At 42.0% G+C, this 16,533-nt stretch overlaps 1 protein-coding gene across 15 annotated transcripts in view; it reads right to left on the bottom strand.

The window, feature by feature from the left end:
- The window catches only part of FNBP1 (formin binding protein 1), a 144,423-nt gene that overhangs the window by 48,611 nt on the left and 79,279 nt on the right, over positions 1-16,533 (bottom strand). For all 15 annotated transcript variants that reach the window (XM_059410558.1, XM_059410544.1, XM_059410543.1 and 12 more), the window contains exons 5-6: positions 14,007-14,069; positions 13,490-13,594 (exon numbers count right to left, since the gene is read on the bottom strand). In XM_059410558.1, the coding sequence (XP_059266541.1) occupies positions 13,490-13,594; positions 14,007-14,069 (168 nt within the window). The remainder of the gene's footprint in view (positions 1-13,489; positions 13,595-14,006; positions 14,070-16,533) is intronic.

The following is a 16,533-nucleotide window of genomic DNA, read 5'->3' as shown; positions in this document are numbered from 1 at the left end:
GGACAAATATTAAGAATGGAAACAACCAAAACCATTCAGGCTGTTCATTTAATACAGGCAACCTGGGAGAAAATAAACTCAGAATGTAAACTCTACAGATAGAGACATAAACAAGAGAGTAACAAAGGTGTTTTCTCTAGAATCTTTGATCTGAACACTGATCCACTTATAGCAACAATACCCGTCTTTGAGAGTTGCTTTGAAATTGTACATTTTTCTCTCGTTGTAAGTAAAAAAGCATCTTAAACCAAAAGATCAAGCTGCAGTTGCAAAATGTATTTCCTGCGTTCAGACCAACCACTTCCTCTTTCAAAATAATTTTTTTGTTGTTTTCTAAATTGTTACAGTGAACCATTCCTTCAGATAACCAGTGAGATGTCTGATATGAAACAAATTTGGGAAAACACTCAAGATATCACCATGTTCAATAAAGATGAACCTCATAGTTACAGCAAGGGCAGTGAAAAAATTTAATAGTACAATTCCTTATACGTACAATGACTAAAGTAGTCATCTTGCAAGAGACTGTTTCCCCAAATGGTAAAAAAATTTAACACTCTGGTCTTCATCCGGTTTCAGTTAGAACACAAGCAAGCCTGCCCTGTCGGGGCTTACGAGAGCCCTCAACACAGCTTCCAGCTCAAGAAACCTTCCCCAGCTGCTACCATTCGTTTGTTTTACTGAGAGAATTATCAAACTGATCATCACTCGAAGTAAATGCCTTCATTCTTATGTACAATTAGCATGGATTATTATTTTGTTTTTCTCTTTAAAATATTCTATTATGTAACCTAGGATATAAAGAAAGAGCCCATGTGTATTTTTATTATAATTAGAAACATGAAGTTTTGTCCCAACTCCTTACAATTCTACCTTCATTCATAAGTGGCTCAGAAGTTCCTAATCTACCTCGTTATAGGGACATCTCTGTAGAATTTAAAGCCTAGAACGCTTACGGCCATGTCATTTAGAAGCCATAATATTACACGGAAATGGAAATGCAAACTCCCTGAGAAACTGATCCGCTCTTCTGAGTACTGATGGTCAGGATTTGAATTTAATTTAACTTTTAAAACATTCCCTCAAATCAGGTTATATAACAACACTCACGAGTATGCCCAGTAAGGAAGCCTCTCCCATTATACAGAGAATTCCTCTGGTTAGTCAATATTCAGAATTGGAATGAATTTGAATAAAGAAGTCATGTTAACTGTTTCATGGCAAGCAGCTGCCTATAAAATTTAGATGCTGGCAGGAGAAGATTCATACAAGATTAACAAAGCTGGACCTATGAGGAGGAGAAACTGACACCCAGAGTTTAAAAACATAACTTGAACTCACTAACGATTACTGTAGCTACTTGTAACCACTAACTGCAGTTTTTGTTAAACAATATCCTATTTTGCATTTAGAAATTATGTAAGAGCCAACAGTCACAAGGCAAGGGCGAATTAGAGAAAGGGAATTATTCATTGCCTGACATGGATGAACTCCGTGTACGGCATGCGTTTAGAAAACACTGTTCTCTCTGTTCAGAAATATTAGTTCACATTCCATTCATTTTGATAACCTTTTCCTTTTCCATCCCAACACCACACTAACCAACTGTGGGTCTATCAGAATGCAGAGATTAGGAACTGCTCTTCACTGAAGTCTGTCTGCGTTGTTATTTTTCCAAAGCAGAGTGACAGATAAAACCCGACTATAAAGGCTTTGTCACCAAAATGCTACTGAAGAGGCGCAATGGGAAAATTCACAAAAAGGAGAGCGGAGTACCAGGAAGAAAATGAAAGGCAAGCTCCTTAAAGTCAAGGAATGTGTGCTTATGTGCTGGTGTTCGTTCCCTCCCCGCAACTGGGCAGCACACGGTCGGCAGATAATGGGTCAGGGGATGACCAGTGAATGAGATCACTTTGCAATTTAGGAATCCTTCAACCTGTTCAATATTTCTTGAAAACGAGACTGAGACCATGAAGTCATGATTCCAGTAGAATTCCCTAAAATTTAAAAAAGCAAAAATAGGTATAGGATAACTCCATGTGAAAACAGAAATAGACAACTTCAGAATTTGGTTGGGTAAAAAGCTGTACCAAGGAGAAGCAAAGTGCAAGAAAAGAATTAGTAGAAACATTGTTATAAACCAAGGGCGCCTGGGTGGCTCGGTGGGTTAGAGCCTCTGGCCTTCAGCTCGGGTCATGATCCCAGGGTCCTGGAATCGAGACCCATATGGGGCTCCCTGCTCGGCGGGGAGCCTGCTTCCCTATCTCTCTCTCTGCCTGCCTCTCTGCCTACTTGTGGTCTGTCTGTCAAATAAATAAATAAATAAAAATCTTTTAAAAACCCCAACTGTATGGAGAGTTACTTAAAATTCTGAGTCTCCCAAAGTAATCCCCAAACTACATAAAGGTTGAAATATGGACTCTATGAAAAAGGAATCTGTTGCCCATTTGTCTACATTCTATGCTCTAAACCTGGAACAAAAGGGAAACTAGATGGAAAAATGGTCCTTTGGCACCAAGTCAGCTCTGATGGCACTGCGCTTCTGAGAGATGGAACCAGCAAAACACAGGCTCTCCGTACTACTAAGCATGATCCTTAAAAATGTGTGACTTGAAAACAATAATATTCCAGTTGTCTAGGCTTTTCCACTGCACAACAATATTTTGACAGCAATGATGAGAACTGTAAGATAAAGCATCACCCACCTATCAGTTAAAGGCACATCAAAAGGCTTTACTGGGTAAGTAAAGATTTTTTATTTTTTTTAAGATTTTATTTTATTTGACAGACAGAGATCACAAGTAGGCAGAGAGGCAGGCAGAGAGAGGAAGGAAGCAGGCTCCCTGCTAAGCAGAGAGCCCAATATGGGGCTCGATCCCAGGACCCTGGGATCAGGACCTGAGCTGAAGGCAGAGGCTTTCACCCACTGAGACACCCAGGCACCCCAGGAAAGATATTTTAAACAGAAAACAAAAGGTACCAATCTTTTAAAAAAATATATACTGGCAAATTGGACTTTATTAAAATTAGTAAGTTGTATTCATTAAAAGAAGCCAGACATGGCCTGACCTGCCTTCAGCTCAGGTCATCATCCCAGGGTCCTGGGATCGAGCCCCATATCGGGCTCCCTACCCTACGGGAAGCCTGCTTCTCCCTCTCCCTCTTCCCCTGCTTCGGTTCCCTCTTTCACTGTGTTTCTCTCTGTCAAATAAATAAATAAATATAATCTTAAAAAAAAAAAGCCAGACATAAAAATATATTGTATAATTATATACATACCTATGAACATATGTCTAATCACATATAAATACACACTTATAAAGAATACCTGTATACCAAAAGGAAGAAAATCTATTTTATTTGTTTATTTTAAGATTTAATTTATTTATTTGACAGAGAGAGAGAGAGAAAGAGCATGAGCGGGCGGGAGAGGGACAGTGGGGGAGGGAGAAGCAGACTCCCCACTGAGCAGGGAGCCCAATGTGGGGCTCGATCCCAGGACCCTGAGATCATGACCCAAGCAGAACGAAGACATTAGCGGACTGAGCCACCCAGGCGTCCTGATAATCTGTTTCTAAAATGAGCAGAGGACTGGGTCACTTCACGAGAGGTGATTCACGTGGTTCCACAAATGCTCAACAGCGTTCTTTATCCAGAAAATGCAAGCGCCAACTAAAACCATGAAAGATTCCACTCCACACTCACCCAAAGGCTCAAGTAAAAAGATCGACAGACACCTCTTGTTGGTGAGGACGAGGGACAATCCCCTAGAGGAGTGTCCGTCGATGCGACTACCTCATCAATGTCTTTGACATCCTGCCAGAGCCAGGTACGCACCCATGACCCAGGACGCCACACCCAAGAAAAGTGAGAGACCAGGTCCACCAACAGCCATGTATAAAAATGTCCACGGCAGCTTCTTCCTTAACTTAGCCTCAGTCTGGAAGCAATCCAAATGCCCACCAAGAGGAGAACAGATACACAGCTTGTGGTATACCCACACAGCACGCCACATGGGATTCACAAAAGGGCAACACAAGCTATGACCATACGTGACAAACATATGCATCCCACAAACATATCGAGTCAGAGGAGCCAGACAGAAGAACATGTGTTGAGTAATTCGTCCGAAGAACAGAGGCAGGCTAAACTAATGTATGATAGAGGTCAGAATAATAGTTACCTTTGGGGTGGGGGAGTGTTCAACGGAGCCTGTTGGGGTTCTAAAAACGTCCCCTATGTTAGGTGGTGGTGCATGATTTCATGTATATGTGAAAACTCACGGAGCTGTCCACTTACGATGTGGCTGCTTTACTAAATTCACCTCACTAAAAAACGTTTTTTCTAAAGTAAGCTCTATGCCCAAAGTGGGGCTTGAACTCATGACCCTGAGATCAAGACTTGCACGCTCTACCAAGGGGGCCAGCCAGGTGCCCCCAATAAAAACAACAGTAATTATTTTAGATGTTCTAGAAGGACATGTATCAAGCTGCAAGAGTGATCACCTCTGAGGAGGACCTGGAATGGGGGGAGGTGCGACAGCACAGAATATTCTCACCTTCTCCTCATTATTATTTTATAAGAGACCCTATATTTGAGTAAGATATATGGTTTGATTTTCCCATGTTTCCTTGGAGTACTTGGACTTCTCAGTATTACCAAAGAGATGGTAAAGGGCTATATTTTCCAACACATTAAAAGGGAGGAAGAAAGGGTCTGGTTTTACCTTCAATTTAAGCACATGGGTCATGAGCCCCAGGTTGACCTATTCAAACTAACATATACTGGTCCTTTTGCAAATCCAGATCCCCTGATTCCCATTCACTAGAACCCATGTTAAGTCCTGACGTTCAAAACTTTCTGACAGCTGCATCATGGCAAGAGAAAAGAGACTGCATACTTCCTTGAGTTTCATCACCAGTAAAATCCATTCCATTGAGCTATTTCCTCCCCTCATCGTTCCTCTGAGGAACATGGCCAGCCTCACAACATCCAAATCTATTCATCTGCCCAAAGACAAAAACTAACACTTTTTTTCTATTTTATAAATATAAATATAAATTTATTTTTAGTTAAACTGGGTGCCTCAAGGACAACAAAAACCCTCTTGTAAGCAAATTAGTAAGTATCTGGGCACACACGGACACTGGGCACAAAGCGAGAGTCTATAGATGCTGCACACGGACTTGGACAGATTTAGATGATCTGAACACAGCGCTTATGAAAAGTGTGGGGCATTTAAATTTTAAAAAAAGAAGAAAATCAGGCTCAAACCCAGATCCTCAGTACTAGTTTGGAAAAGATGCAGTCCCTTCTCCTGTATCATCACACCCAAACATAATTTAGACAAGTCCATTCTGCTGATAGTGGGAAGGGTTAACCCAGTCCCAGGGTTCCCAGTGCCGCAGAGCCGACTGCTGCACGAGAGCCTGAGTTATTTCCAAGACCACTGGATAATTTAATCATTTGTGGAAACTGGGGGAAAAGACATTTATATTAGATTCAAAGACTGTCAGAAGTCACAATGGGTAATTACATTATGTAGCAAGAAGAACTGAAACACTGTATCTTTTCAGCTTGATACTGAGGAGGCTTCGCCACCACCAAAAAACAAAGTAGGGATATAACAGTCAAACTCCTGTTTGTTTGGGGAAATTACAGTGCTCCAAGTCACACTCTCAGGCAAAAGAACTTATGAATTCCAATGTTTTGACACTGCTTTACCTGCTCCAATGTTGGGATGCTAAAATCCGGTAACCGATCATATCCTTAGAGAGAAGGTAAGTGGTACTTGCATAAAAATAACAAAATGATGCTCTCGGGATACAAAAACACAATATATCCTTGGAAAAAGTAAGAGTCAAGGAGAACAAGTCAATCTGGCCAGGACCTATCAGAAAGTCCTAAAGCCGTAACTGGACCCAGCAATAGCACTTTCGATAACAAACTTGGGTCTGACCTGAGGGAGATAAACAAAGGGAAAAAAATCATCATGGAAATTTCTGAACCACACAAAGGGCCAGAACTCACACAGCATGTGTGGATCTCAAACCTCCAGTTGGAAATTTAGATTGACGCAGTCTTGGCTGGCGAGTGACCCAAGGGAATGCCAGCTCCCTGGAGAACTCACTTTAACCTTGGCCACAGATAAAATCCCAAGGAACGCATATCCATAATCACACAATCTGTTCTATACCTCACATGTTTTTCTGCTGTGGTTTTTACCTTCTTATAGGACTGAAATATAGGACCATGACATTGGTGTAACATGAAAGCCCTTTCTTTGCGCAATTTTCACAGTATGTTAATGTTAACTGGGAAGCTATTTACCCTAGTGTGAAAACAATGGATGATACCAAAAACTCCAGCATGGATCAGATTTTTTCATTTTGACCCAAGTAGTCTCATCATATGTGAATTCCCCCAAGAAACTACATGTCTGAGGCCTTAATACTCTGAAAGACTCGCGTCTTAAAGGACAAGGGTTGTGGTGCTCGATACAGATGCCTAGTTTTACTAGGGCTGTTGTTATGTTGGTGGTCTGGTTACAAAGTTCTGTCACTGTTAACTGATCTGTTTCTAAGCCTATTTTCCCCCAGAAGCCCAGTTTGGTTTTTTCAGCCGTGTCTTTACAGAACATAAGTTTTGTAGCAATGCATTTATGACATTATAGCAGAAATGTATGTATCACAGAAACACACAAGGAAATAAGTCACCATGAGCAAGTCAGCAGAAACAACAAATTGAAGAATCAATACACAAAGACGTAGACACTGAAATTCATTAAATAGGGAATATAAAATTGGTATATTAAATATGTTTCAAGAAGTAAAATATGACGGGCGCCTGGGTGACTCAGTGGGTTAAGCCGCTGCCTTCGGCTCAGGTCATGATCTCAGGGTCCTGGGATCGAGTCCCGCATCAGGCTCTCTGCTCAGCAGGGAGCCTGCTTCCTTCTCTCTCTCTCTGCCTGCCTCTCAGTGTACTTGTAATTTCTCTCTGTCAAATAAATAAATAAAATCTTAAAAAAAAAAAAAAAAGAAGTAAAATATGACAAAGTCACAAGAAAATAACAAAAAGACTACACAGATTTTAAAGAGAGTCTAAAGGAACTTCTAGAAGTGAAAATGTAACAACTTCTATCTTCATCCATCTTCAGTGGATGTATTAAACCACAGATTAGACACAGTTTAAGAGAGAATTAGTGACATGAAAATTCTAATGTGAAGGAATTACATGCAGCATAGCAGAGAAAGACAAAAAGATGAGAAACAGAAATAGAGCTTAACAGGCAGAGAAGATACAGAGTAGAATCCTGCTTGTAGAATCTATAGAGTAAAATTTACCCTGCACCTAATAATCAGAGTTCCAGATGAACTAGCAGAATGGTAGCTAGACACGCATGGGAAAGCTCCAACCAGGAGCCAATAAACTCACCAAGTCAAAAAAAGAGAAAAAAGAAATTCTCAGCTAGATACATTACAGTAAAATTTCAGTGAAGAACTAAGACCCCCCCCCCCCAAAAAAAAATCTCCATAGTTACCAAGAAGAAAGGGCGTTATCTTCAAGGGATTAACAGTTAGGCTGGCTTCTCCCCCTCTACAACTTAACACAAAAGACAGCCACAAGATGGTAGAATTAAGTTCCTCCTCTAGGTATAATACAATCGCCCTAGGAGTCTATACATGGAGAAATCATCTTTCAAGGATGAGAGTAGCAATCATCCCAAACAAACAAAAACTGAGATTTTACTGTAATAAATTTCTGCTAAAGGCACCTCCAAAGGATGTCCTTTGGGAAGAAGGAATAAGATCTCAGATACAAAAAGAATGGTGAACAAAGAAAGTAGAAAGCATACTTACAGGACTGTGTAAAATTATGAAAGCCTAACTTGTATAATAGAACCCCAGAGACTCACAAACTGCAATGACCCAAGAATTGTTTGGGAAAACATTAGTAAAGATTCCAAATTACTTTGTAGTTTAGATTTAATACGTACGTTAAAATATCTAGGCTAACCAATAAAAGCACAGAAAGAGAATAGATCATCTCCAATCTTTCGTAGAGGCAAAAGATGGAGTGAGGGAAGTGAAACAAGACCAAAACGTCAAAACTGAAGAAGGCAAGAAGTGTCAGAGCAAGAGGTGAGGGAATGCAGAGAGAGAGATACAAAGAGAAAACAAGACAAGATGGTATACATGAACCCAAACTTTCTCTAGGGAAAAGGAAAAGACCATTGGACTGGATGAAAAAGAAATCGAGGGGCGCCTGGGTGGCTCAGTGGGTTAAAGCCTCTGCCTTCGGCTCAGGTCATGATCCCAGGGTCCTGGGATCGAGCCCCGCATCGGGCTCTCTGCTCAGCGGGGAGCCTGCTTCCTCCTCTCTCTCTGCCTGCCTCTCTGCCTACTTGTGATCTCAGTCTGTCAAATAAATAAAATCTTTAAAAAAAAAAAAAAAAAAGAAAAGAAAAAGAAATCGAGTCATGTGCCATTTCTGAGTGACCCATCCAAATACAAGGACAAAGAAGCAGGTAGGGTAACAGAGTAATAGAGAGAAAGTTTGGGAAAGATCTGCCAGGCACATACTAGCCCAGAGAGCTGCTAAGTATCAGGCGAAACAGACTTCAAGGTATAAAATGTAAGGGTAGAAAGAAGTTCACTACACATGGATGAAAAGTCAAAACACACTGAAGATACTACAATTCTAAAATTTACTTATTTATTTATGTGTTAAAAGCTTTTTTTAAAAATTTAATTTTTTAAGTAATCTCCACACCCAACATGGGATCAAACTCATGCCCCCAAGATCAAGAGTCACCTGCTCTACCCACTGAGCCAGTGGGCAGCCCTAAAGTTAATATTTTCCTAAAGTAACTTTACAATGGAAGAAAAAAATGAGAGAAAATGACAGCTCTTCCACTGCCATCATCAGGATGGTTAACTTGGGGATTACCGACCATGGCAGTAAACGGCTTTGAGTCCCCCGTACGTACTGACCCTGTTAATCCTCCCATCAATCCTGTTCTGTGTTCCCTTTTGACAAACAGGAAAAGTAAAGCACAGAGAAGTAACAGATCTCTCTCAAAAAATGATACAACACATGGCAGAAAACAACAACAGAACTTCACGATGGGAAGATTTGCGTGACATCATCGGCAAGTTGGATCTAATGAAAATACATAGAGATGGGTAATACATGCTCTTTTCAACTACTTCCAGAACGCCTATAAAAGCGGACCATGTACTGGGCCATAAAACAAGTCTCAACAAACACCCAAGACTCAAACTCAGACTTCCTAGAATGATGATGCAATGAAATTACAGAAATCCATACTGAAAAGATATGTTTACATGTTCATATAATTGAAAATTTTTATTTCTTTTAAAGATTATATATAGGGGTGCCTGGGTGGCTCAGTGGGTTAAAGCCTCTGCCTTTGGCTCAGGTCGTGATCTCAGGGTCCTGGGATCGAGCCCCACATCCTGCTCTCTGATCAGCAGGGAGCCTGCTTCACCCCCTCTCTCTGCCTGATTTTCTGCCTGCTTGTGATCTCTCTCTCATCAAGTAAATAAATAAAATCTTAAAAAAAAAAAAAGATTATATATATTTATTTAAGTGAGAGCGGGAGAGACCTGAGCGGGATGCAAGGGGTAGAAGGAGAAGGAGAAGCTGAGCAGGGAAGCCCACATGGGGCTTGATCCTAGGACCCTGGGATCATGACCCGAGCCCAAGGCAGGCACTTAACTGACTGAGCCACCCAGCCACCCACAACTGGAAATTTTTATACAGGCTTCCAAATAAATCACAGGAGAGATTCAATAGTAATGGAAACAAACAACAGTAGTACTCCATACCAAAATATGTGGGTTGCGGATAAAATTGTACGGAAGTGAGAAATGTGTTACTTTTTTTTTTTTTTTTTAAGTAGATTCAATGTAGGGCTTGAACTCACGACCCTGAGATCAAGACCTGAGCTGAGATCAAGAGTCGGACGTTTAACCCACGGAGCTACTGAGGCGCCCTGAGAAATGGGTCACTTAAATGCTCACATTAGAAAAGACGAAAAACGGAAATGAGGTGGGCAAGAAGAAAGAAATCTCTGAAAAGGCAAGAGAATTATTTCCAAAGAGGAAGGCAAAGAAGAAAAAGAAATGAAATGAAACAGAAAATTAAAAAAGACAAGGGAAGCTCCACAACAATAAATTTGGGGTTCTTGAAAATGTGAATAAAAATGATTTCAGAGGGCGCCTGGGTGGCTCAGTGGGTTAAGCCGCTGCCTTCGGCTCAGGTCATGATCTCAGTCCTGGGATCGAGTCCCGCATCGGGCTCTCTGCTCAGCGGAGAGCCTGCTTCCCTCTCTCTCTCTGCCTGCCTCTCCATCTACTTGTGATTTCTCTCTGTCAAATAAATAAATAAAATCTTTAAAAAAAAAAAATGATTTCAGAAACCTGATCTTCCAAGAGAAAATGGTATAAATAAGCAATACTGGGAGTCAATAAAGGGGGGAACACAACCACATAGGCAGCAAACAGTAAGGTGAGAGAATATTACAGGCAACTTTAAGGCAATAAATTTGAAAGCTTAGGATGAAGTGGGTTTATGTTTAGAAAAATAACAACCCACAGTATCGACCAAAGAGGAAGCAGACGACAATGAAGGTATCGACTCAGTAGTTAGAGACTTTCCCACAGTGAAGAATTACAAAACAGTCAATAACCAATTAATTTCAATTCACATGTATTATTTCAGAGAAGAGAAAAAAAAGCAACACTCTGAAACTACTAAGTAAAGCCAACTAGGAGGGACAAGAAACATTACAGATCAATTTCAGTGGGCACAGATTCAAGCTGCTTCAGTAAAATAGTAACAAAACAGATTCAGATCAAGTATTTTAAAAACCCCATCACCCCCTAGCTGGATTTGTCACAGGAATGCTAATTTGGTTCAATATAAGAAAACTGACTCATGTAGTCTATCACATTAACAGATTAAAGGAAGCAGAAAAAGTATTGGCTGGTATTGAATATCAAGTCAAGTTGGAAAAAACCTCCTGACAACAAAGGAAAAGAAGGGACTCCCTGAGCTTGTTAAGGGTTTATTAAAATCGTGCACTAATTAATGGAGAAACATTTAAAGTACTCTCTTCATTATCGGAATCCAGATAAGAAGGGCCACAACGGCTGTTCCTGTCCCCATAATGATGGTCACTGCCAACAGAGCAAGATAAGAAAAAAAAAAAAAAAAAAGCCGTAAGGATTGAAAAAGAAATTTGCTGGGATACGACTATCTCTAAGAAAGAACAAACAAAAAAAAAAAAAACCGAAAAAAAACCAAAGTGGAAATAAAAAAGAGAGTTTAGCAAGGCATCTGCCTCTAACCTGAATTCATAAAAGTGTTCTTTCTTTTTTTTTAATTTTATTTATTTATTTGACAGACAGAAATCACAAGTAGAGAGGCGGCGGGTGGAGGTAGCAGGCTCCCCGCTGAGCAGAGAGCGCCATGTGGGGCTCGATCCCAGCACCCTGGGACCATGACAGGAGCCAAAGGCAGAGGCTTTAATCCACTGAGCCACCCAGGTGCCCCAAAGTCACGTGTTCTATACTCCATGTGAATTAAGTAAAAAAACATAATAGTGGATGAAAAAAAAATCAAGTCCGAACAAAATAAATGAAAGTATGATTTTGGTTATATAATGGTGGAAAAGAGACAAAATTATAAATATACTCCTTGGTAAATATAAATATATATTTATATTTAATATATAAATATATACCTGTGGTAAAGCTGGGACATATAGCAAGGAGGCGATTAACACCAAATTAAGGAAAAAATACCCCTGTAGGGAGGGGACCAGGAGCAGGAAGTTAGGGACAGACTTCCAAGGCATAAGTAAGATTTTTCTTCTTAAGCTAGCTTGTAGATTACAAGTATTCTTTTGGTTCCTATTCTTTACACTGTACTTATATAATATACATTATTTTGAAAGGTAAACTACCTTTTATTAATAATAGTTGCATGTTTTATTCTTTTTTTTCCCTTCAGCTGTTTGCAGTTTCAGGTATTTCTGTAATCAGCATGGGCAGCTTTTATATTAAGGCAAGGTCATAAAAGTAGGGGCGCCTGGGTGGCTCAGTAGGTTAAGTGTCTGCCTTTGGCTCAGGTCATGATCCCAGGGTCCTTGGTCTTAGCTCTGTATCAGGTTCTCTGCTCAGAGAGAAGCCTGGTTCTTCCTCTCCCTCTGCCACTGCCCCTGCTTGTGCTCCCTTACTCTCTGGCTCAGTCAAATAAATAAAATCTTCATTAAAAAAAGAAAAGAAAAGTCATAAAAGTAATCTTTTAAAAAAATCTCGAATAAAAATCACTCTGATTTTACATTTAGGTAGTAAAATATTTTATAAAGAATGCATACCTTTACAACATTTAGCCCCAAATGATTTTTTTGATCAACTCTGGATCAATCTATTTTATCTGAGTCACATTTTCATCTTTCGGGGAGCTGGCTCTTTTTTAGGAATTTACAACAAATGAATGGTGATTTATGGTCACTTTACCAGCACATTAATATATCTCTCAGGAAAGTATCCCCACTCCTGCTCAGAGACATTGGTGTGCACTTAAATATATTAGGTCATTATCGAGGAAGCCATGCTAACATGTACCGAAGCTTTAAGCAAGGAATCTGGCAGACTTGGACAAATAACTAAGTAATCCACACCATTTTCCAACTAAACTCATCTCCCACGAATCTGGCAAGAGTGAAAGAAATCTATGAAGACGCTGTGCCTCTTTCTACGTAAAACATGACGCTGCAGACGCCCAGACAGCCCCAGGCAGCCGTGGGATGAATACAGTCCTTTAACAGTCTAATGCTGTTTACACTGTATTGATGACTTTTAGAAAAAGAAAACTCAGCTTCTAGGGAAAAACAGATAGGGAACCACAAGCAGGTACAGTATGAACTTCACCACATTCCGAACTGCGACGCAAGTCCACTTAGAGAAGAGCCCTTGAGGGACGCCCAGGATGCAACCCGCTAAGAACCTGAATGAATCACCTAGAAAATCAGGCCAGCCTGTGCGTCCCTTTATCTCCCCAACGGAAGCATTAGAAGCAGCAGAGCTCTTCCAGATGGCGCAGAACCGGTCTGCTCTGGCTTTTAAAGGGGTTGACTTTTTCTTTGAAAAGCCATTAAGAGAAAGCCACAGCCTCCGGAAACCATGCTCCCCATCCCCCATGAGCCACTCCTAAATCTCCTGTCTTCATCCTGGGGACGACACAAGTCTACAACCTGCTCCAATCACAACACTGGAGACTCCCCAGAAGTCAGCTTCTGGTCCCCACAACCCGTGACACAAAATGCTACCAGCTGATCCCAGGCTGAGTGGCCTGTAGTGGGGACATCAGAAAGGAGAGCTTGGGGACTGGCAGCCCGGAGGAGCGGTGACAGACATCAGAGGAAGGGAAAGGCCAGAGCTCACGACCACCTTACCTTTTCCACATCTGCTTTGGTGACATTGATGTCAGCGTCCATCTTCTCGAAGTACTGCTGCGCCCTGTCTGCCTCTTTGCAGTCACGTTCAAAGCGTCTTTTACTCTGAAAGCAGAGGCAAGTGGTGACAGGGAGCAGTTGGGAATGAAACCATAAGATTCCTATGAGAACGTATCATTTTGTCTCAATCACCCGAAGAGCTTTCTCCTCTAAGCTGCTTGGTTATATATACATCCGAAAGTCAAAGAGCTCTTCTAAAATCTGCATTTATTTCCACCCCAGCTTTCTAACCTTTATACTTTCCATAGGAGTTTTTAGAAACACTTTGCTTGAGCTCTTTGGGCTCCACACTTTAGTCTCAATCATGGTGTCTAGAGATAAAGGTGATTCAAAATGGAGAAGATTTCTAAAGGCATCCATCCCTTTGGTGTTTTTGTTCTGCACTTACGGATCGATGCAAGCTCACATTCAAATCGAAAGTCTACAGGCATTTCTCCAGTGTCTGCTGTGCACTTACTGATTCGAGTTGTTTCCAGCAGATCTCTATGTGCTGCTGTGCCTTCCGCCCGTCGTGAAAGTACTGGAAACAGAAAACACGTGGGGATTAGCACCCTCTTTGTCATACTCGTACGTGAGAAAAAGATCCATCCGCCTAAAATCATATTTCATTTTTTTAAAGTGGTCTCCATGCCCAACGTGGGGCTTGAACTCAGGCCCCTGAGATCAAGAGTCATGTGCACTAACGGCCGAGCCAGCCAGGCACCCCCTCCTCCCCAATCATACTGAAATACTATCTAGCACGTGCACGCCAAAGAAAGGAAAGGGTTAAAAAATAAAGAGGAAGTGAACATGCAAACGGTCAGAGTTCCCTTTAAAACTTCAGATATGATAATACTGAATTCTAAGACCTACATACAGCACTTGGAAAAAGACAGCAATGTTTGTTAAGACATATTCATTTTTAATTGCTTTGAGAAGGAACTCATGTAGCTCACGATCCATCCACTTAAGTTGTACAATTCACCGCCCTTTGCTGTAATCACAGAATTACGCAACCATGATCACAATCAATTTGAGAACTCTTTTTTATCCTCCAAAAAGAGAGCCCGGACCTCTGAGCTGTCATCTTCCCACCAGCCCGAGGCAACCACTACTCCACTTTCCGTCTTTATAAATTTGCCTGTTCTGGGTTATTTCCTGTGAATGGACTTATACAATATGAGTTCCTTCTGTGACTGACGTGATGTTTCCATTAGGACGTAATGTCCACTCAGCAGGATGTCTTCAAGGTTCATCCGTGTTGTCACGTGTATCTGCACTTTATCTCTCTTTACTGCCAAGTGACATAGTGACATTCCATTGTCTGGACATATATAAACATTTTGTTTATCCTTTCACAATCGATAAACACTGGGGTTTTCCCCGTTTAGGGCTGTCGTGAATGATGCTTGTTGCAAACATTTGTATAAAACTTTTGTGTAGCTGGATGTTTCCATGACTTAGGCCTTTTTAGATTTAAAAATAAATTCATTCCCCCCTGCTATATGCAAAGGCCCTGAGGCAAGTAAGTGCATCGTGTTGACTAGTAAGGATCCTAGGGGGCTAGACCAGGGTGAGCCTCGAGAATATCAGGAGAGGGGGTCAGAGAAGAAAGGACCAGACTGCGTAGCATTTTATAGACTTGTGGCCTGAATGAGCTGGGAGCCATGGGTCATTCCAAGTACAGAAGTGCCCTGTTATGTAAAGGAAGGTTCTAGGTAGGAGCCTTTCTCCAACCCTGACCACAGGGTAGCCGTGCAGGTGGGGAGCAGGTCTGAGGGGAATCAGACACAGCTTTCGACATGTGAGCTTGACATTCTAGGAGACCCCCAAGTGGAGAGCCTCCCAGGTTGCTGGATGGCTGCAGGAGAACCCAGAGAGCGGCCAATGCTGTAACGATCAGCGTTACAGGCATCTAACGGGAGCTCGATGTCAAGCTACAGCCTGGACGAGATCACCAAAGGAGATAGGACCCCAAGGAAAGACCAGCTAGAAACACATGGAAGTATGAAGAAAACAGTGTCCTTTTTATCCGGGGCCCTAAAATCACCAGGGTTTCCTAAATCCTGACCCAGCCTTCAACTGTGACGTCACCAACTTTGTCAATGTGGTGGGAATTTCCCAGATCCGTTCTCTGCCCTGTACTGTGTCCCAAGAGGCTGACCTGCATGGACCACATGCAGGCTCCCTTGCCCTCGGGCTCTGTCTGATTTGCCACAGAGGTTCCGGCATAGCAGAGGGCAGGAATTTCTATCTATCTGCAGCTTGCTCTCGCTATGATGCTCCAGGTTGGCTAGGTCCTCGACCTAAGGCCACAGCTCGGGTCAGGCACTCCTAGGAAATGCCTACAATTCTCCCCTGTCCCCGTCAGATCGAGGGGCCACAGCAGCTCCCCACCCTGACTAGCCCCAGGGTCCTGCGCGAGCACTATTGCTTCTCCAGGGTAAATGCTCCTTTTACTAGACAACCTTCCTTCAGTGACTGGGTGTCAATGTGCATCTGTGTTCCAATGGACAAGGTATAAACCTCGGTGGGGGTACGGGGTGGGGGGGGTCCATGGCCAGAAAGAAAGCAGAAAGCAGGACAGGCGGAACAGGTCCCCTCCGTGTAGCCTTGTACCTTTCCATCCTCCCCTAGTCAGAGCCTAGGGCCCGGCTGAGCCACAAAGGAGGGCCGGGGACCGGGGGTTGGGGGGGTGGACAGGAAGGAGGAGACGAAATCAGATTTTGGTTTTTTAACAACAGCGTTCTTCTTATCTCTCTCTCCTTTGAGGCCACGTTTCACTGTTGTTAAGTTCCTTTTTGTGGCAAGTTTTACCCATCCAGCAATTTCTTTTTCTTTTCTTTTTTTTTTTTTTTTGTCTCCATGAATCCAAGAGGAGCCCCCTGGGGGCTTCATTCCTCAAGTTTCATAACAGACGTAGGGATGAAACTGAACGGAGATTGAGTCTCAGGCTAGAAATAAACAAGCAAGGCGGGGATCGAGGCAGTGGAAGTAAGAAGGAG

Source organism: Mustela nigripes, chromosome 9, assembly GCF_022355385.1.
Source record: "Mustela nigripes isolate SB6536 chromosome 9, MUSNIG.SB6536, whole genome shotgun sequence".
Taxonomy (NCBI): domain Eukaryota; kingdom Metazoa; phylum Chordata; class Mammalia; order Carnivora; family Mustelidae; genus Mustela; species Mustela nigripes.
Note: the sequence above shows the minus strand (reverse complement) of the source record. Positions and strands in the feature narration are given on the sequence as shown.